General features: G+C 33.3%; 2 protein-coding genes across 5 annotated transcripts; one reads left to right on the top strand and one right to left on the bottom strand.

Moving 5' to 3' along the window:
- Positions 1–1,680: 1,680 nt before the first annotated feature.
- LOC21387143 (fructokinase-2) lies at positions 1,681–6,725 on the top strand. Its single transcript, XM_010103315.2, has 4 exons — positions 1,681–2,197; positions 4,195–4,527; positions 5,680–5,796; positions 6,313–6,725. Exons 1-4 carry the CDS (start codon positions 1,787–1,789, stop codon positions 6,442–6,444), a joined length of 993 nt encoding a protein of 330 aa, XP_010101617.1. The 5' UTR covers positions 1,681–1,786; the 3' UTR covers positions 6,445–6,725.
- A 3,151-nt stretch (positions 6,726–9,876) lies between these two features.
- LOC21387142 lies at positions 9,877–15,555 on the bottom strand. Of its 4 annotated transcripts, none has more exons than XM_010103314.2 (7): positions 15,331–15,555; positions 13,969–14,078; positions 13,426–13,575; positions 13,096–13,334; positions 11,686–11,796; positions 10,813–10,857; positions 9,877–10,295 (listed from the first exon to the last, which is right to left on the bottom strand). In XM_010103314.2, the coding sequence occupies exons 1-7, from the start codon at positions 15,467–15,469 to the stop codon at positions 10,136–10,138; spliced, it is 954 nt and encodes a 317-aa protein (XP_010101616.1). In that variant the 5' UTR covers positions 15,470–15,555; the 3' UTR covers positions 9,877–10,135. The 4 variants fall into 4 exon arrangements, with proteins under 4 accessions (XP_010101616.1, XP_024024817.1, XP_024024818.1 ...); XM_024169049.1 differs by having other exon boundaries at positions 13,426–13,437; XM_024169050.1 differs by lacking the exon at positions 13,426–13,575.
- Between the last annotated feature and the right edge of the window lie 454 nt (positions 15,556–16,009).

Below are 16,009 nucleotides of genomic sequence, written 5' to 3'. Positions count from 1 at the left end.
ATGTCATTGCCGGACTTTCTTGTCGTCAATAAAACATAATGATTGATAAACTCATAAACATAATCTAGACTAAGTATGTCAAAAAAAACATTAAAAGTTCAAAATCATACCATAATTCAAAAATCAAAAGCACAATCCAACACATAAACCAAATTCCAACGTCCAAAAATCCAAATCCTAATAAAGAAACATCCAAACTCTTTTCAAGCACTACAAAAAAAATCCAACTTTAAGTTCATAGACATGTTGAAGCAATCCTACGCAAAAATAATAATAATAATAATAATTGAAGTCATAAAAAGGAGCGAGTAATAAAAATAAAAAATTTTAAAATATATTTATTATTAATATTGAGGCGGGCGGGACGGTTTCAAACTGCCGTCTCAAAGTCCAATTTGAAATTGCCCGCTAAAAAATGTGGATTGAAACCGTCCTGCCCACATGAAGAGCGATTTTGAAGTATTCCTGCCTAGAATGGTGCAGTGTGGTGCAGGCGGGTAGGCGGTTTGCGGATATTTTTATGCAGCCCTAACGCACACCCTAAAAAGTCAAGTGTACGTTAAAGCAACAAGCACTCCTATTGATTCCAATGAAGTTAAAACCCCACTGTTCAAATAAAGTGGGTCTTAATAGGTGAATAGGTATGACTAAACCTAACGAGACTCACCATTTTGTGAGTGATGGTTTTATTTACACTTGAATAAATATCATTTTCCTAAAGCAACATGCAAACTAGCTCACTCAAAAATGGAAAAAGAAAAGAAAATTTTTTAGCCATCTTTTTTTTTAGATAACGACCTTAGTTTTTAACTTAAAAATGGATAGTAAAAAATATTTTTTTTTTAAAAAAGAAAAAACTTAAAATTGGATAGTAAATTTTTCCCCAAAAAATAAAGATAGTAAATCTACCTTAAAAAAAGGAAATTAAGAAACTTTGGTTAATGTTAGTTAGATAAAAATGAAAAAAAAATCAAAAAACAAATATCTAACCCTCGGCTTACGCATCCAAATTCAATTATTTGTTAGAACTGTATCCACAAAATCTAAAGACTTTTTTTTTTTAAATTTACATTTTAGTAGAATATGATTTTTTTTTTTTTTTTGAATAACAAGCTGAATCCATTGTGCCGCAGCTAAAATAATGTGAACTACGATGAGCAATCTTTTTTGATCCAATGTAATTCTGAATTCTGATTTTGTTGTTTTATTAGGTCTCATTTATTTTATCAATTTAAATTTTCAATTTTAAATTTTTATAGTTAAAAATTTTTAAAAAATGTCACAATTTTTTACTATCATTAAAAACTTTAAAAGAATGTTTGGTTCATAAATTTAAAATAATTCTTAATTTACATGTATTTTTATAAAAAAAATTTATAATAAATTATGAATTATAATTCAAATCATAACACCTATTATAAAAAATTACAACTCAATTTAAATTAAAAACTCAAATTTAAAGATAGTCAAACGTCAAAAACCAATTTCTCTTGTTTTCTCATTCCTGTTGGTGTTGGTTGCTTGTGGAGATTAACTATTATGCATTGGGACCCACTAATAATCCCTTTAATTAAATTTAATTTTATTGAAATTCAACTTTCCATTTAATCCTATATCCTAAAAGATTTCCATTTAATGTAATTCCTATATTCTCTCTATTATAAATATCTCCCAAAGTCGCTTCTTTTTTCCTCCTCCTTTATTCATCATATTTTTCCATCTCCCGTTTCTCTCGTTTAACACTCTCTCTCTTTCAACTTTCTCTCTCTAAAAGTCCCCTCCTTCAATGGCTGCCAATGGCGTTCCCTCCACAGGCAAGGGCCAGATCGTGAGCTTCGGAGAGATGCTGATCGACTTCGTCCCCACCGTCTCCGGCGTGTCGCTGGCGGAGGCTCCCGGGTTCCTCAAGGCCCCCGGCGGCGCCCCTGCCAACGTTGCGATCGCCGTCGCGAGGCTCGGCGGGAAGGCTGCCTTCGTCGGAAAGCTCGGCGACGACGAATTCGGCCACATGCTGGCCGGAATCCTCAAGGAGAACGGCGTCTCCGCCGACGGAATCAACTTCGACAAGGGAGCTCGCACCGCCCTCGCCTTCGTCACCCTCCGCGCCGACGGCGAGCGCGAGTTCATGTTCTACCGTAACCCTAGCGCCGACATGCTCCTCGAACCCGAAGAGCTCAACCTCGAGCTCATCAAATCGGTACGATCTTTCTCTACTATCTCTCGATAAATAGTTTCCTTTTTTGTTGCTTCAAAAAAGAAAAAGTTTCCTTCTTTTGCTGTACTTTTTCTCGCTGTGTTTTCCGTGAAATTTCTCGTCGTCACCATGCGATCACGTGGTGAAAAGTGGTTCCTTTTTTCATTAATAGATTAAAATCATAATATTAAAATTATTTTTTTTATTTATGTGTATATATTTTTTTAAAAATATCATAATAAATTATGAATTATGATTTAAATTAGAATATGAATATCTTAACTAAATAATCCCTTAATCTGATTGGGCAGATCTACGAAAATTAAGTCAAAAAATCATGTTTTTAAATTTTGGATCTTTTATATATTTGTGATGATTTTATTTTTGGCTTTGGCCGTTGGGTTTTTCTCGTAGCTCTTCTCTCATCTCTGACCGTGTTGCGTTGATCCACACGCTCGTGCGAGCGTGTGGGACTGTGCGTGTCTTGATAAACTGTGCTTTGGAGTCTGAACTGTGGCGTTTTCTCGATCTGACACCACTTTTGATTAATTTTCTTTTTTCTTGACTAAGAAGGCCCACGCGCTTTTCCGTTGTATACTCTCGCGAGTGGCTTTCGGCGGAGTTTGGTAGTGGTCGGCTTATGGATGCTTTATTTTCTTTTCATTAATCATTTATTGCGCTATTTTTTGCTCAAAAATTTATCGTGTTATTTTGATGTTTGATTAGTCTTCTCGATTGTATATGTCGTTTTGTTTTCAGTTTTTTTTTTTTTTTTTTATATATGTATTCGTTTATCTATTTATTTATTTTAAATTTTTTGAATGAATTATTAATTTAATTTTAATTTAATATAAGAATTTGTGTCATGATTTGAATCATGATTCGTGGCTCGTTATGATGTTTTATTTTATAAAAAATACACGTAAATCATGAATGAATTATTAATTTAATTTTAATTTAATATAAGAATTTGTGTCATGGTTTGAATCATGATTCGTGACTCGTTATGATGTTTTATTTTATAAAAAATACACATAAATTGAAAATAATTTTAAATTATAATTCTAAATGAGTGAAGTAATGTCCACTTATTATGTCAAAATCTTAAAACGCATGTATTTGTCCGTGTGCAGTGTGTCTCAACCCTTATCTATAGTCTCCAGGAGTCAAATGCCATGACAAAAATTATGCAAAATGTCCATCTTCTCAACAAGAAAATAATTAATTAATATTTTTTTATAAAAAAATCTTTTTTCAAGAGATAATTTTATAGAAAACTATAAGCATCCAAGCAATGATATTTAATATTTTGTTTGTGGGGGCATGAAAGTAAGCATTATGCAAGTTGACATTTAATAAATATCGATTAGGTGACTCAGAATCCACGCTCTCCATCATCGTCAATCACGTGCAGTTCATTCATAATCCATTAATAAATCTTATACTATGCCCCCAAATATATCATTTTTGACTTTTTCCTTTGCTCATTAAGAATGTCACTCGCTCCGGTTCAATGCGGACCGGCCTGTGTTTCGTTAAATCTGATGCCATTTTTGTATGTTCCCTTTAGCCCGTCAGATCCCTGATATTTTCTTCCTGAAGTGGGGACAAAAACAGTTGATTTTCTTAAAAAAGAAAATTTGTTACCTAATTAATTTGATATAATCTAAAAATATAATAACACTTGGATTAAATAGATTATGAATTGTGATCTCAGGGCTTAAGATGTTTGATCTAATGGCATCAGGGCTTGGTGGGGTTTTGAAGGAGGTTGCGAGTTTAATTATGTTTTGTATTTAGGATCTGTTTAGTTTGTTAATTTGAGTTGAGATGTGATGTTATATGAGAATTTTTTATTATATTAAAAAAGTTAGATATAATTATTTGTAAGAATTTTTTATTGTAATAAAATTTAAATTTTAAACTCGAATCAAAGAAATTAACGGAACCTTAATAAAAAAAGAAAAAATTATGATCTCATGTGTATTTTTCATGTTTAGGCCAAGGTGTTCCACTACGGATCCATAAGCTTGATCGTGGAGCCATGCAGATCGGCGCACATTAAGGCGATGGAGGTGGCGAAGGAAGCTGGAGCTCTCCTCTCATATGACCCAAACCTCCGACTTCCGCTTTGGCCCTCACCTAAGGAGGCGCGTGAGCAGATTCTCAGCATATGGGACAAGGCTGAGGTGATCAAGGTTAGTGACGTTGAGCTGGAGTTCCTCACCGGCAGCGACAAGATCGACGATGAATCCGCATTGTCGCTCTGGCACCCAAATCTCAAGCTCCTCCTCGTCACCCTCGGCGAGCACGGCTGCAGATACTACACCAAGGTAAGCACTAGGAGCAGTTAGTATTAAAGCTATAACCATTTAAACTTTTAAAATGAATTGATAAATTAACGTAGTATTAGAATGGGAGATCTTGAATTTAAACTCATTGTAATTGCACTTTTTATTTATATTTAAATTGTCATTATGTGTTAAGTCTTTAATATATCTTAAATTTAAATATTCACGTATTAAATTTTTTAATTACTTTATTCACATAATTATCTATTATTCAGTTTACACGTGAGGGTAACCGTTTAAATTTTTATAATGAATTAATAAATTAATAACTCATTCGTTTTATGAATTTAAATTGGCATATAACATTTTATAAAAAATTTTAACTATAGTGAAAAATTTGACATTTTTAAATTATGAAATGAAGGAGGCATTAATAGTGTCTTTGTCTTTATTTGTTGAGAAGAATCTCCGGCGACTGTTGTTGCCTGTTGTTGAGCAGTTTCTTTCTGACTTTTAGCTGATCAGGTAAACTAAAAATTAATTGGGTTGGTGGGTTTGAGGGGGGTTTTAAGAAAAGGTGGGTGAATACTGCTGACAACTCTGGGCTGTCAAACAGCGCTTGCCGACAATGGAGGTTGAGAAGTGTAGGGCCCCGTTTATGATATTTAGGCGTTCTGCTATTGTTTTAACTTTTGGTGTGGGGTTGATCATTACAAGTAGGTACAATAAAAGCCTAAAGGGTTTTCTTTAAAAATATAAAAAATATAAAAACAAAAAATATATATGGGATCGACCGTCGTGCTTGGATTTTGATTTTGCAACTTGGGGTCAATTGAACTATATGTATAATAGAGTTTCTTTAAACAATTCTACTTTTGTCTTGTATGTAACGCTTAGCTTATAATAATAGAGGGTTATTCAAAAGAAGTTTAACCTGTTTAATTCACTGATTTGAGTTAAGATATATTTTTATGTAAAAATTTTTTACTGTAATAAGAAAGTTAGATGTGACTATTTTTAAGAATTTTTTATTTAATAAAATTTAAATCGGTGAAATAAACAGGGAGATAATTAGTTTAGTCCTTATAAGTATGTGCAAAACCTCAACATAATGCTATTAGACAAAACATCATTGATAAAAGATTGAAACATTTGTGTAATAAACCGTGCTTAACGCACTTTGTTTTTTTACAGGATTTCCATGGGTCAGTTGAGGCATTTCATGTCAACACAGTCGATACCACTGGTGCTGGTGATGCATTTATTGGTGCACTGTTGTCCAAGATTGTTGATGACCAGTCTATTATTGAGGTATGTATATTTCCTACTTCATAACAATCTCTGCTATATATATATTAAAGGACTCGTTCGCTTCGCAGATTCAAGTTTTTAATTCGAGTTGAGATGTGACATTTTTTTAGAGTTTTTAACTATAGCATAAAAAATTAGATGTGACATTTTCTGAGAGCTTTTAACTGTAAAAACTTAAAATTAAAAATTCGAATCGGTGAAATGAATGAAGTCTAAAAGTAATTATAATCTCTACTACATCGAAAATAACCCAAGTATCTACTAAACACATATATGGTAAAAAAAAAGATATTTTTTAAAAGTGTACAAGTTAAGATTTTTATCATTTACTCTATTAATAATTGTTTTAGCTGTGTAACTATATTAGCAAATGGTATTAACTAAGAATGAGGAATAAAAATCGAGATTCATTCATTCTTAAGGGTAAATTTTGTAAGTTTTTTTAAAATAAAATTGTAGTTATCCATCGTTCAGTGTTAATGTTTTCTAAATTTACTTATTGGTGATGAATTTCAGGATGAGGCAAGGTTGAGGGCGGTTCTGAAATTTGCAAATGCATGTGGAGCCATCACAACCACCAAGAAGGGAGCAATCCCGGCTCTTCCCACTGAGACGGAAGTACTCAGCCTCGTCAACAAAGGTGTATAAAGTGGGGAGAGGATTTTCCCTTAGTTTTGCTTTGTTTTGTTTCTCTTTCCTAACTTTTTTTCTCTTTGGTACTTGGTCATTTCTTTTGATTTCTTGCTTTCTTAAGAGCTGCTTGCAATTTGAGGAAAGAAAGATTATTCCAACTTCTCTTGCTCTTTTTCATTTTTTCTCTTTTAGTTTCCTTCTTTCTCACTTCTTTCTGGATGTAATAATGAAAAGACCATGTGCCCTCCAAGGGCGTTTGAATAAATTCTTTTAATATTTTTATTTGTTGGGTAAAAGGTTCACCATGCCTGCAATCATTAATGTTTCTTCCCTCAAAGGGGGGAATTGGCCATCTTTAGTGAATTAACGTTTTACAAGTAAGATGTAATTATAGATGTTGAAATATATCCACGAGGCTATAAGTTACAACTTTATACACCTATCAAAAAATAATACAACCAGAAAAAAATTGGAGGAAAAGTTTGCTTCTAAGTTCTAGCTATAACCACCAGGGTGTTAGTTCTAGCATTGCTCTCAAGTTTTAATAATAATATTGTTGCCAAACATTTCTAGGAAATGTTCGAGATTGTCTGCATTAATCGTATGGTTAACTAGGCTTAGTTTTATTATAGTCCTTCAAATACTTGTTAGGGGTGTTCATCGAACAACCGAACCGTCAGTTTTAATTTTCTCCATCGACAACCGAAACCAACCGCAGAGAGAAGGAAACCAAAATTGACCAAAACAAAATTAATCGGTTTCAGTTTGGTTTAACCGCCGTTTTATAAAACATTTAAGGGTGAAAGAGGGAAATATGCCCATTTAAGAATGGAGTAAAACTTGATACGCCTAAATTTGAAAAGAGTTAGTAAATAGATCAACTTAGTGTAAATCCTCAATTAAAAATCCGAAAATACTCCTAAATTAAAATGAAAATTCTGACTTCAAATAACTAAAAATTATTCCGTAAAAAAAGTCCAAATTCTTTCCTGATTATCTCTCTCTCTCTCTATTGCCGTCGACTGCAAATCGACTCTTACGCATACGTTTGCGAGATCCGTCGCCCTCTTGGCTCCAGCAATCTCTCCTCCATGCAGCTTTGCGAGCAACGAAGCTCGCCATCTCCTATGTGTAGGGGTGGCAATTCGGGTTGGCGGGTCGTGTTCGTGTCGTATTGACCCCTTCAGTTGACACGAATACGACCCGTTTATTAATCGTGTCGAAATACAAAACCCCAACACGACCCGTTTATTGGCGGGTTGACACGACACGACACGAATAACCCGTTTATTAAACAGGTCATAAACGTGTCGTGTCAACCCATTGATTACCTGTCAACCCGTTTATAAAATGGGTGATAAACCTATTTATGAACCTATTTTTGAACATGTTTATAAAATAGGTGATAAATGGGTCGTGTTAACCTATTTCTGAACCTATTTTTTAACATGTTTATAAAATGGGTAATAAACGGGTTGTGTATTCGTGTTACCCAAATATGACACGTTTAATAAACGGGTTATGACGGGTCAATTACAGGTTGGCGGGTCAACCTGAAAATGACACGTTATTTAATCGTGTTTCACGGGTTCGACCTGATTTTGACCCGTACCTATTTATGATAAACCCAAACCCGCTAATTTCGTGCGGGTTTCTAGTCGTGTTGTCGTGTCGCTACCCGGATTATCAGCCCTACCTATGTGCAATTGGCTTCGCGATCTCCGGTGGCTTCGCGAGACTAGATCTCCAGCGGACTAGAGAGAGAGAGACGTCGACGAGCCGTTTCCAATCTACAATCCTGATTCCGTAGGGAGGAGAGAGATAGGCGAAGAAAGAGAGGGGAGGAACGTCGAATTTGGTACTCATTCGGCTGTGGCTTTCACATTAACGCGTGTGAGAAATGTGTCATAAAGTATAGTATATAAAAAAATTTAACACAATAAATAATATTGCATTAGAAAGTATTTTTTACACTCAAATATTAAATTTACAATTAACAAATTAATTATAGCATTACATTGAACATATAAGAAAAAAATAAAAACGTCATAAGGGAAAAGGGAAAGGAGAGGCAGAGAGCGAAAGGTAATTTAAGAAATATGAGTAAAAAGATAAAATGAATCCTTTTAAAACTAAATATGACCAATTAATTTATAATAAACAGGTTATTTACTTTCTCCTGTTAAAAAAACAGCCCTATTTACTACAATTTCTCAACATTTAAACTTTTTTTTTTTTCTGAATTCTTATAACTCAGAAAAGAAAGAAAAAAAAAAGCCTCATAGAAGCCCATCAAAAGAGGCTCATCTCAGGCTTAAAATTGAAGTGTAAAAAGCTAATCAACTAATGCTGGCCTTTTACAGAGGGGAGGGAGGCTGAAACTCCAAACATTTGTTGTTTTTGAGTTTTGAAAAAGCTGAAAATTTAATAAATATAAACGGCTAACATAAAAGACACAAGAAGAGCATGTAGACCAGTGGTTTTGCACGCCATTAAATGTAGAAGGTCGGTTTTGGTCAGTTGGGTTAGAAATTATCGGTTTTTTCGGTTAGCTTTTTTTTTTAAATGTAGAAGGTCAGTTTGGTTCGGTTCGGTTGAAACCCAACCAGCCAAACTCCGTACCAAAGCCGAATTGACCAGCCACGGTTTTGTTCGATTTGATAAAAATTGCTCAGTTTCTGTCGATTTAGTTTGAAAATTATCAATTTTTTTAATTAGCTCAATTTTTTTAAACACCCCTAATACTTTTTTTTGTTCAACTTAACATCCCTATTTGTTAAAAACCCCTGCTGATTTATCTGCAAGGGGTCATCATCACAAGGATTGGTCACTGGAATTCATAGTTCTTCCACAAGCTAAAGAGACACAATTTCCAATTTGGTGCCGTATTGTTGCAACAAAGCATTTCTAAATGGCTTTTTTTCACGTACACCCTCTCAACTTTTTAAATTTGGCAATTTGATCCTCATTTTTTTCTTTAACCCCTTTACCTTTTAAATCTTTACAATTAAGGTCCAATAAAAAACCTGACGCGCACGTGAGTATTTGTTGAGAATAATAAAAGTCATTTCTCACCCTATTTATTTGGTTACATTGATTTCAGTCATTAAATGTATCCGAACACAATCAACTATGATAAACATTTCTTGATTTTTAAGGGTTATTGCCCTCCACAGATGTTTTAAGGGTGAGAAATAACCTTTATTGTCCTCGACATACGCTCATATGCACGTCCTTATGATCAAAATCGTCAAAAAAGTGGACACCGTTTTCGATTGGATCTTAATTACAAAAATTTTGAAGTTGAAGCAGTAAATTCCTTAAGGAAAAAAAAGAACTAAATTGCCAAATCTAAAAAGTTGTGGGGGAGTCCCTACAAAAAAGCCTTTCTAAATATGTTTGTAATAAATAATTAAAGACAGCTTAAAGTAGAACCAATTCTTTTGCAAACAAAGGAAGAATGACCTGCCTCAAATTCATTACAGAACATAAAATTATCATTTCTCCACATACACAATCAAGACACTCAAATATTATTGTTTATAGTTATTTTTGTCTCAGATTTGTTCATTAAGTAATAATAAGGTCTCGTCTATTCTCTAAAAAGCTCCACAGACCAGGTCTCCAATTGAGAATATCTATTATTTGTAAGTGTTAATAACTTCCACAGTACCATATCACTTGAGCTGAGAATAGGGGAATATCATTACAAAACAATGGCTTGTGGATAACACTCACTGACATCCATCCGCAAAGACCTCCAAGTTTGCTTGCACCTTTCCCACTTCATCTGCATATGAGCCAAATACGATTTTGCCCATTCTTCATCTCTCCCACCCATGCTTAAATCGAAGGGCACCGAGAAACTATTCAACCATTCGAAGAAACGCGAAAGCAAGTTAACACGCAGCTAATAAACGCATTGTAGTGTAGTAGTGAAGATTGGGATAGAATTAAATACGGGGTTGCATTATGGATTTCTCAAACTAAAAGCTTTACCGTTTTTTCGATTTTAGATTTGTTTGAGGGGCTGGGATGTTATTTTGCAAATGAGCAGTGCTCTATGTTACTGTATAAGTAGGCCCGTGGATTTCTTCCAACATTTTCATGCTTTTATTTGCTGGACTCCTTATTCCCTTTTTGTACATTTTTTAATTGCTAATTTATAATAGCTTCTCGTTTCTGAAATATATATATATATATATATATGCATATCCACTCATTTCATAAGCATATGATCGACTCTTAGCAAATTATTTATGCTGAAAAGCAAAATCTTATTAGCGTTTCCTTTCAAATAGTCCTTTCTAATCACATTGGATATTTAGCAAAGAAGCAATAAGCTTCGAAAGATAAAGATACATCCAGAAAGGAGTATTTTACCTCAACAGTTCCTCCGCCTGAGATCCTTTACTGGATGAACAATTCCTGCAAGTGTTGCAGATGAATAAGACAGCATCAAGAACTTTGTCATAGGCAATCTTCCTCGTATAGCAGCAAGCATATAAACATTACTCCTTAATCGTTAACAAATAATTTCTCTCTTTGGGAAGTTTTGTTGGCAATTTAATTATTTTAAGCATCATTTTTCTAAATAACAAACAATAGGAGCAATATTTCCTAAATACACCTTAGGCCATACAGAGGAAGTATTACTGATGTAATGATCTACTAGCACATACTTATCTTTAGCATTTCATTTTAAACTTGAGATTATATTTATCTCTTGGGAGTTGGGATTCTTTAGAATTTAGTTAAGTTCATCTTTGTGTTAGTTTTACTTTTATAAATTACCGTAGTGATTGTAATTTCAATAGAGTTTATGATTGATGAATGACTATTGAGATTCTGGTTTCCTTACTCTTTAGTTAATTGTTCTTCTCTTGGATTCTCTGTTTCCTCTTCTATGGTTCTATTGCTATCTCTCCAGTTGTTCTATTTCTCTTCCCAGTTCTCTCTTCTTTCTTGATTCTATCTCTTCTAACTTGGTACTACGCCTGTTTGGAACGTGGGTTCAAACTAGGTGGTTTGAACTAGAATTCAAATTTTGTGAGAGAAAACACTGTAGCCGAACTTTTTAAATTCAAATTTTTTGTGAGAGAAAATACTGTTTGAACCAAAACCAGCATGGTTTAAACCTCCAACCAAACAAGCATGTAACATCATTTACACCCCCACTTCTCAAGTGAAAAATGAAATAATCATTCAAATGTATTTACAGCATATGTTAGAACAAGAAATTAGTAAAAGCACAACCTGCAAATTGATATTCTGAAAATATGAAGAGGCTTGGTCGAGAGATTAAAAATTGCATCAGAGATATGGTCCTTTCCAAAGGCGTATACTACAGGATAACCAAGAAGCCATCTGCAACATATGAAATAGTGTCATAATCTTTAGGCAAGGTTGTGCTATATTAGAAGCAATGTAGGGCAAATAAATTTTGTTTCATTTAACTAAAGTAAAAACGCAAATCTGTCAAAAGAAAAAAGAACCAATGCGTTAATAGCAGAGTAACAAGGAAACTATTTTAAATTATCAGCTGAGTGATGACTTAATGATTCTTCTGGCAATTGCCATTAAAAGTTAATTGGAAACTCTAACTACCTGAATAGTTTTGAACTTTATACGTGTAACAGTGTGGAGATCTTGTCAGCTTCTATATATTTGTGTGCATATACTGCTTTTTCTTGAAAGCAAACCGACTTAATTGCCATGTTAACACGGTATCAGTTTATAACACAAAATTATAACTTCACTGTCCTGATTGCTTTCTGTCAATTCAATCATTCTACTGTCTTCAATTAGAATTATGAGATCTTTCTCAATTTTTTTATGAGATCCTTTTCAATTAATGATGAGTTTCCATCACCTGAATTGGTTGGTTGCACAGGGGGAAAAAAAAAGAAACACCCTTGTTTAGTTTAGATATCGGGTAGTGGGATCTTCATTGTCATGGTTTGGCTGCTGGAGAACAGAACACGCTTGCATTCCAGAAATACTTACTCTCGTAAAAGAGTAGAAAACAAGTACTTCTACCATATTGGCTTTTTAGATTCTTTCTGTTTATTTAATAGATCTTTCACTTGAGTAGAATTGTTATGGGTTTTCTTTTGTCTGTTTTTTTTTTAATGTATCTTCATTAAACTGGCTTATGTGTGTTTCTATTGAGTGATGTTGAAGGTAATGTTTTCAAAACATTGAATCAAAATAGTTTACACAAGGTACCTATTTATCTCTTTTCTTTCTCCCTATCTCAACTTTTCCAGTGCCAACAAGTTCAAGGTAACTACATCAAAATTAATAATTTATTATAGATTTCTCATTTTCAAAGAAAGGCGCGGTCCCTTAGGCCTTTCCAAGAGACATCCCTTGCTGTATTTCTTTTTGGGGATCGTCAAGAAACACCCCTAGGAACAACCAGGAAAATATTGGAGAAACTATGCTGAAATGTGACACATTCAATTTCAGTTCAACATAAATATTCCTTTTTCTATTAGCAATGGAGAGTAGCTGCTCAAAGATTATATGCTTTCTACAAGTATGCTTTTATTGTGTGTTTTCATTTGTGATAATTAAGTATGCATGCATCACAAAAAATAAAGAATGGCATAATAATCCTAGCAATAATGCATCCACACATTAAAGTCGTCAAGAAGGATATACCCATTTAAAGTTGGCACGGTAACTTCAGTATCTTGCAAGCAGCTACTGAGATCAATAAACTCAGAAGATTGTGAAGTCGTACCGTCATTGTCAGGGGATTTGGCATTAGCCATGCTATTTTTCCCGTCACTTGACGAAAAACCATTTTCCGTTCCTTCCACGGGAAATAATGAAGAGAACAGCTTTAGAATTGATAAAAGTTGCAGCCCTAATGGGGTTTTCTCTGGCTGTGTTATCATCTGGAACAAAATGAAACGAGAACCTTCATCAAAGGGGAAAAATGAGCATGTCCATTGGCAAAATTATAGAAATAATTGTCCGCAGGAAGACCTTCGGGGGATCCTGTTCAAGGTCCACAAAGAGAAGTTGAGAATCTGAGCTCAAGCTTGACTGAACATGCGCTGCAAATCCTCTTACATGTACTAAATAGATCATATCTTCTATGATCATTATTCTTAAATGCTCAAAAATGCATAATTCCTGCACTTTTCACGACATCAATAGTTTGCAGTTGCACAGTTAGTTCATAATTGAAGAAAACTTGACAAGATAGTTATACCACACGATAAAGACATCATGTATTTTACGCGATACAGATTGCACCAAGGTAGTAAGCCATATCAACGGTAAACTTTAACTGCAAAAATACCCTATGGAAATTTGACCAGGAAAATTAAAGAAATCGTATACAAGTGACAAATGACACTAAATTTTGTGACTTGTAAAGGCTGTGTATTTGCTCTGGTTAATCATGTACAGGCAGTACAAACTACAAAGTTAGCATAAGCTTTACACATGATATCGATTTGACAGAAAATAAAGTGGCAACAGGTGTAAAAGGTTTTTCAGCTAATTAAATATCAAAGAAGATACCATTTGAATGGAATTCAGAAGCGCACAAAGTCGTTCTTGTAGCTCAGGCATCTTTCCCCCATAGTCTACCATAACAACTGGTCTCATTCCTGTGCATAACGCAAGAACATCTGCCCAAATATAATTCTTCATGTTAATAATTTAGTATACACAAAATAAATAAATAAGTAAGACTATTTAATCAAGTAGGGGTTGAAACATCACACTCTCATATCAACGCACGTTTAGATTACAGGGAAATATTCTTTTACTTTACATCATTTTCTTGATTTCAAATTCCCTTGGCATTTTATAATTTTTCATCTGAGTTTTTCGTTGTTTGTTGAAATAACATCAGTTTTTTCTTCTTTTTGTGTTCCGAAACATGAGAAGTTTTTCATTGTTCACAAATAGCTTATTAATAACAACAAACATGATGAAAGACTCGATAATTTTGGCAACTTTTTTTTTTTTTTTGGAAAGAATTAGATTAACACTGTTACATGTAACAATAGATCAGAACTCAATTGAAGGGCTCTATAACCTACAGCGTGTTTTCTTCTCAATATCATATCTTTATTTTTAGTCAAACCAGTTATATTTCCAAGTTCCTTCCATCCTCTTAAAATTTTGAAGGGCAAAAAAAAAAAAAAAAAACTGTAATAACAATGCACATTAAGACGCCATATACGATGAATTATGAAGACAAATAACCTTTTTTAAAGTATACATTTAGTGAATATCCTTAGTGGTGTTAAATTATTCTTGAAATTTGATAAATTAGACGTACATAGGTAAAAAAATAAACTAATCAATTATTTACCAATATCAATCAATAATTTATCAAAAATCAATCAATGATTTACTGGATGACATTCATTTAATTCATATATTTGTTATCTATCGATTCTCTAACTTAATTTCAGTCAAACTAATCAATCACTCAATTCCTTTTTCTTTTTTTTTTTGATAGGAATCACTCAATTCCATTTTGGGTTCAAAATATAAATTTTAATTGTTCATAGTTAGATGAGAACTATGCCAGTTAGCTCAGTTTTTCTTAACAGGATGATGACATTCACCAAATCCAAGAGTATGATTTAATTAATGGTCATTTTTGCACATATTAACATACCCAGACGCATAACCGAACCTCAAATTCGAAGACAACATTCTAACTCTGTTTTTCTTTTTTGATACCCAGAAATCCCCCGAACCCATAATTTTTTTTTTTTTTTTTTTTTTTTTTTTTTACTTAGGAGGAGCAAATTAAAACTGAAATATGAAAAATTACGAAGAACATGAAAATGTCAGAACACTCAAAAGAGACTCTTAATCAACACACACACGCACAGATACATATAGAGATAGAGAGAGAGAAACCTATCTGGAGTCGACGTCTTGCTGAAGCTTTGAGACGCCATTTGATTTGGGAAAGTGAAGAATCCAACACCTTGAGGACCTCATCCAACTCTGCGACTTCCGGTGAGAATTCTTTTTCTTTTCGTTGCCCATTCTCCATTAATACCGGAATGTAATGCCCTTGGAAGCAAATAACCTATTTCAAATTTTCAATGATATTTCTAAGTAGCTTAAACAAATTCAGGCCTCCTCTATCGAACTTTTCCTACTACGGCGAAAGCTCTTAAAAATATATCTCGTTCATTACACCGATTTGAATTTTTAATTTTAAATTTTTACAATAAAATTTTTTAAAAAATATCACATCTAATATTTTTTACTACAGTAAAACACTCTAAAAAAATATCACATCTCAACTTAAATTGAAAACTCAAATCCGCGAAGGGAACAAGTTTCAGTTTAATTTTATATGATAGTTTTTTACTATATCAAAAAAATTAGATGTAACTCTGAGAGTTTTCTACTGTAATAAAACTCAAATTCTAAATCCGAATCGGTTAAATGAACGGGACCTTAAATTATTTCTTTTTTAGAATAATGACTAGAATTTTAATTAAAATATTTGGATTTTTTTTCTTAGAGGTGTTTGCATTCAATTTGGATAGTTTTTTTTTTAATAACCAACCAAATTAAAAATAAA

Source organism: Morus notabilis, unplaced genomic scaffold (genome assembly GCF_000414095.1).
Source record: "Morus notabilis unplaced genomic scaffold, ASM41409v2 Scaffold53, whole genome shotgun sequence".
In the NCBI taxonomy this organism is placed as follows: Eukaryota; Viridiplantae; Streptophyta; class Magnoliopsida; order Rosales; family Moraceae; genus Morus; species Morus notabilis.
The sequence above is the reverse complement of the archived record's forward strand: the minus strand, read 5'-3'. Positions and strand labels throughout refer to the sequence as shown.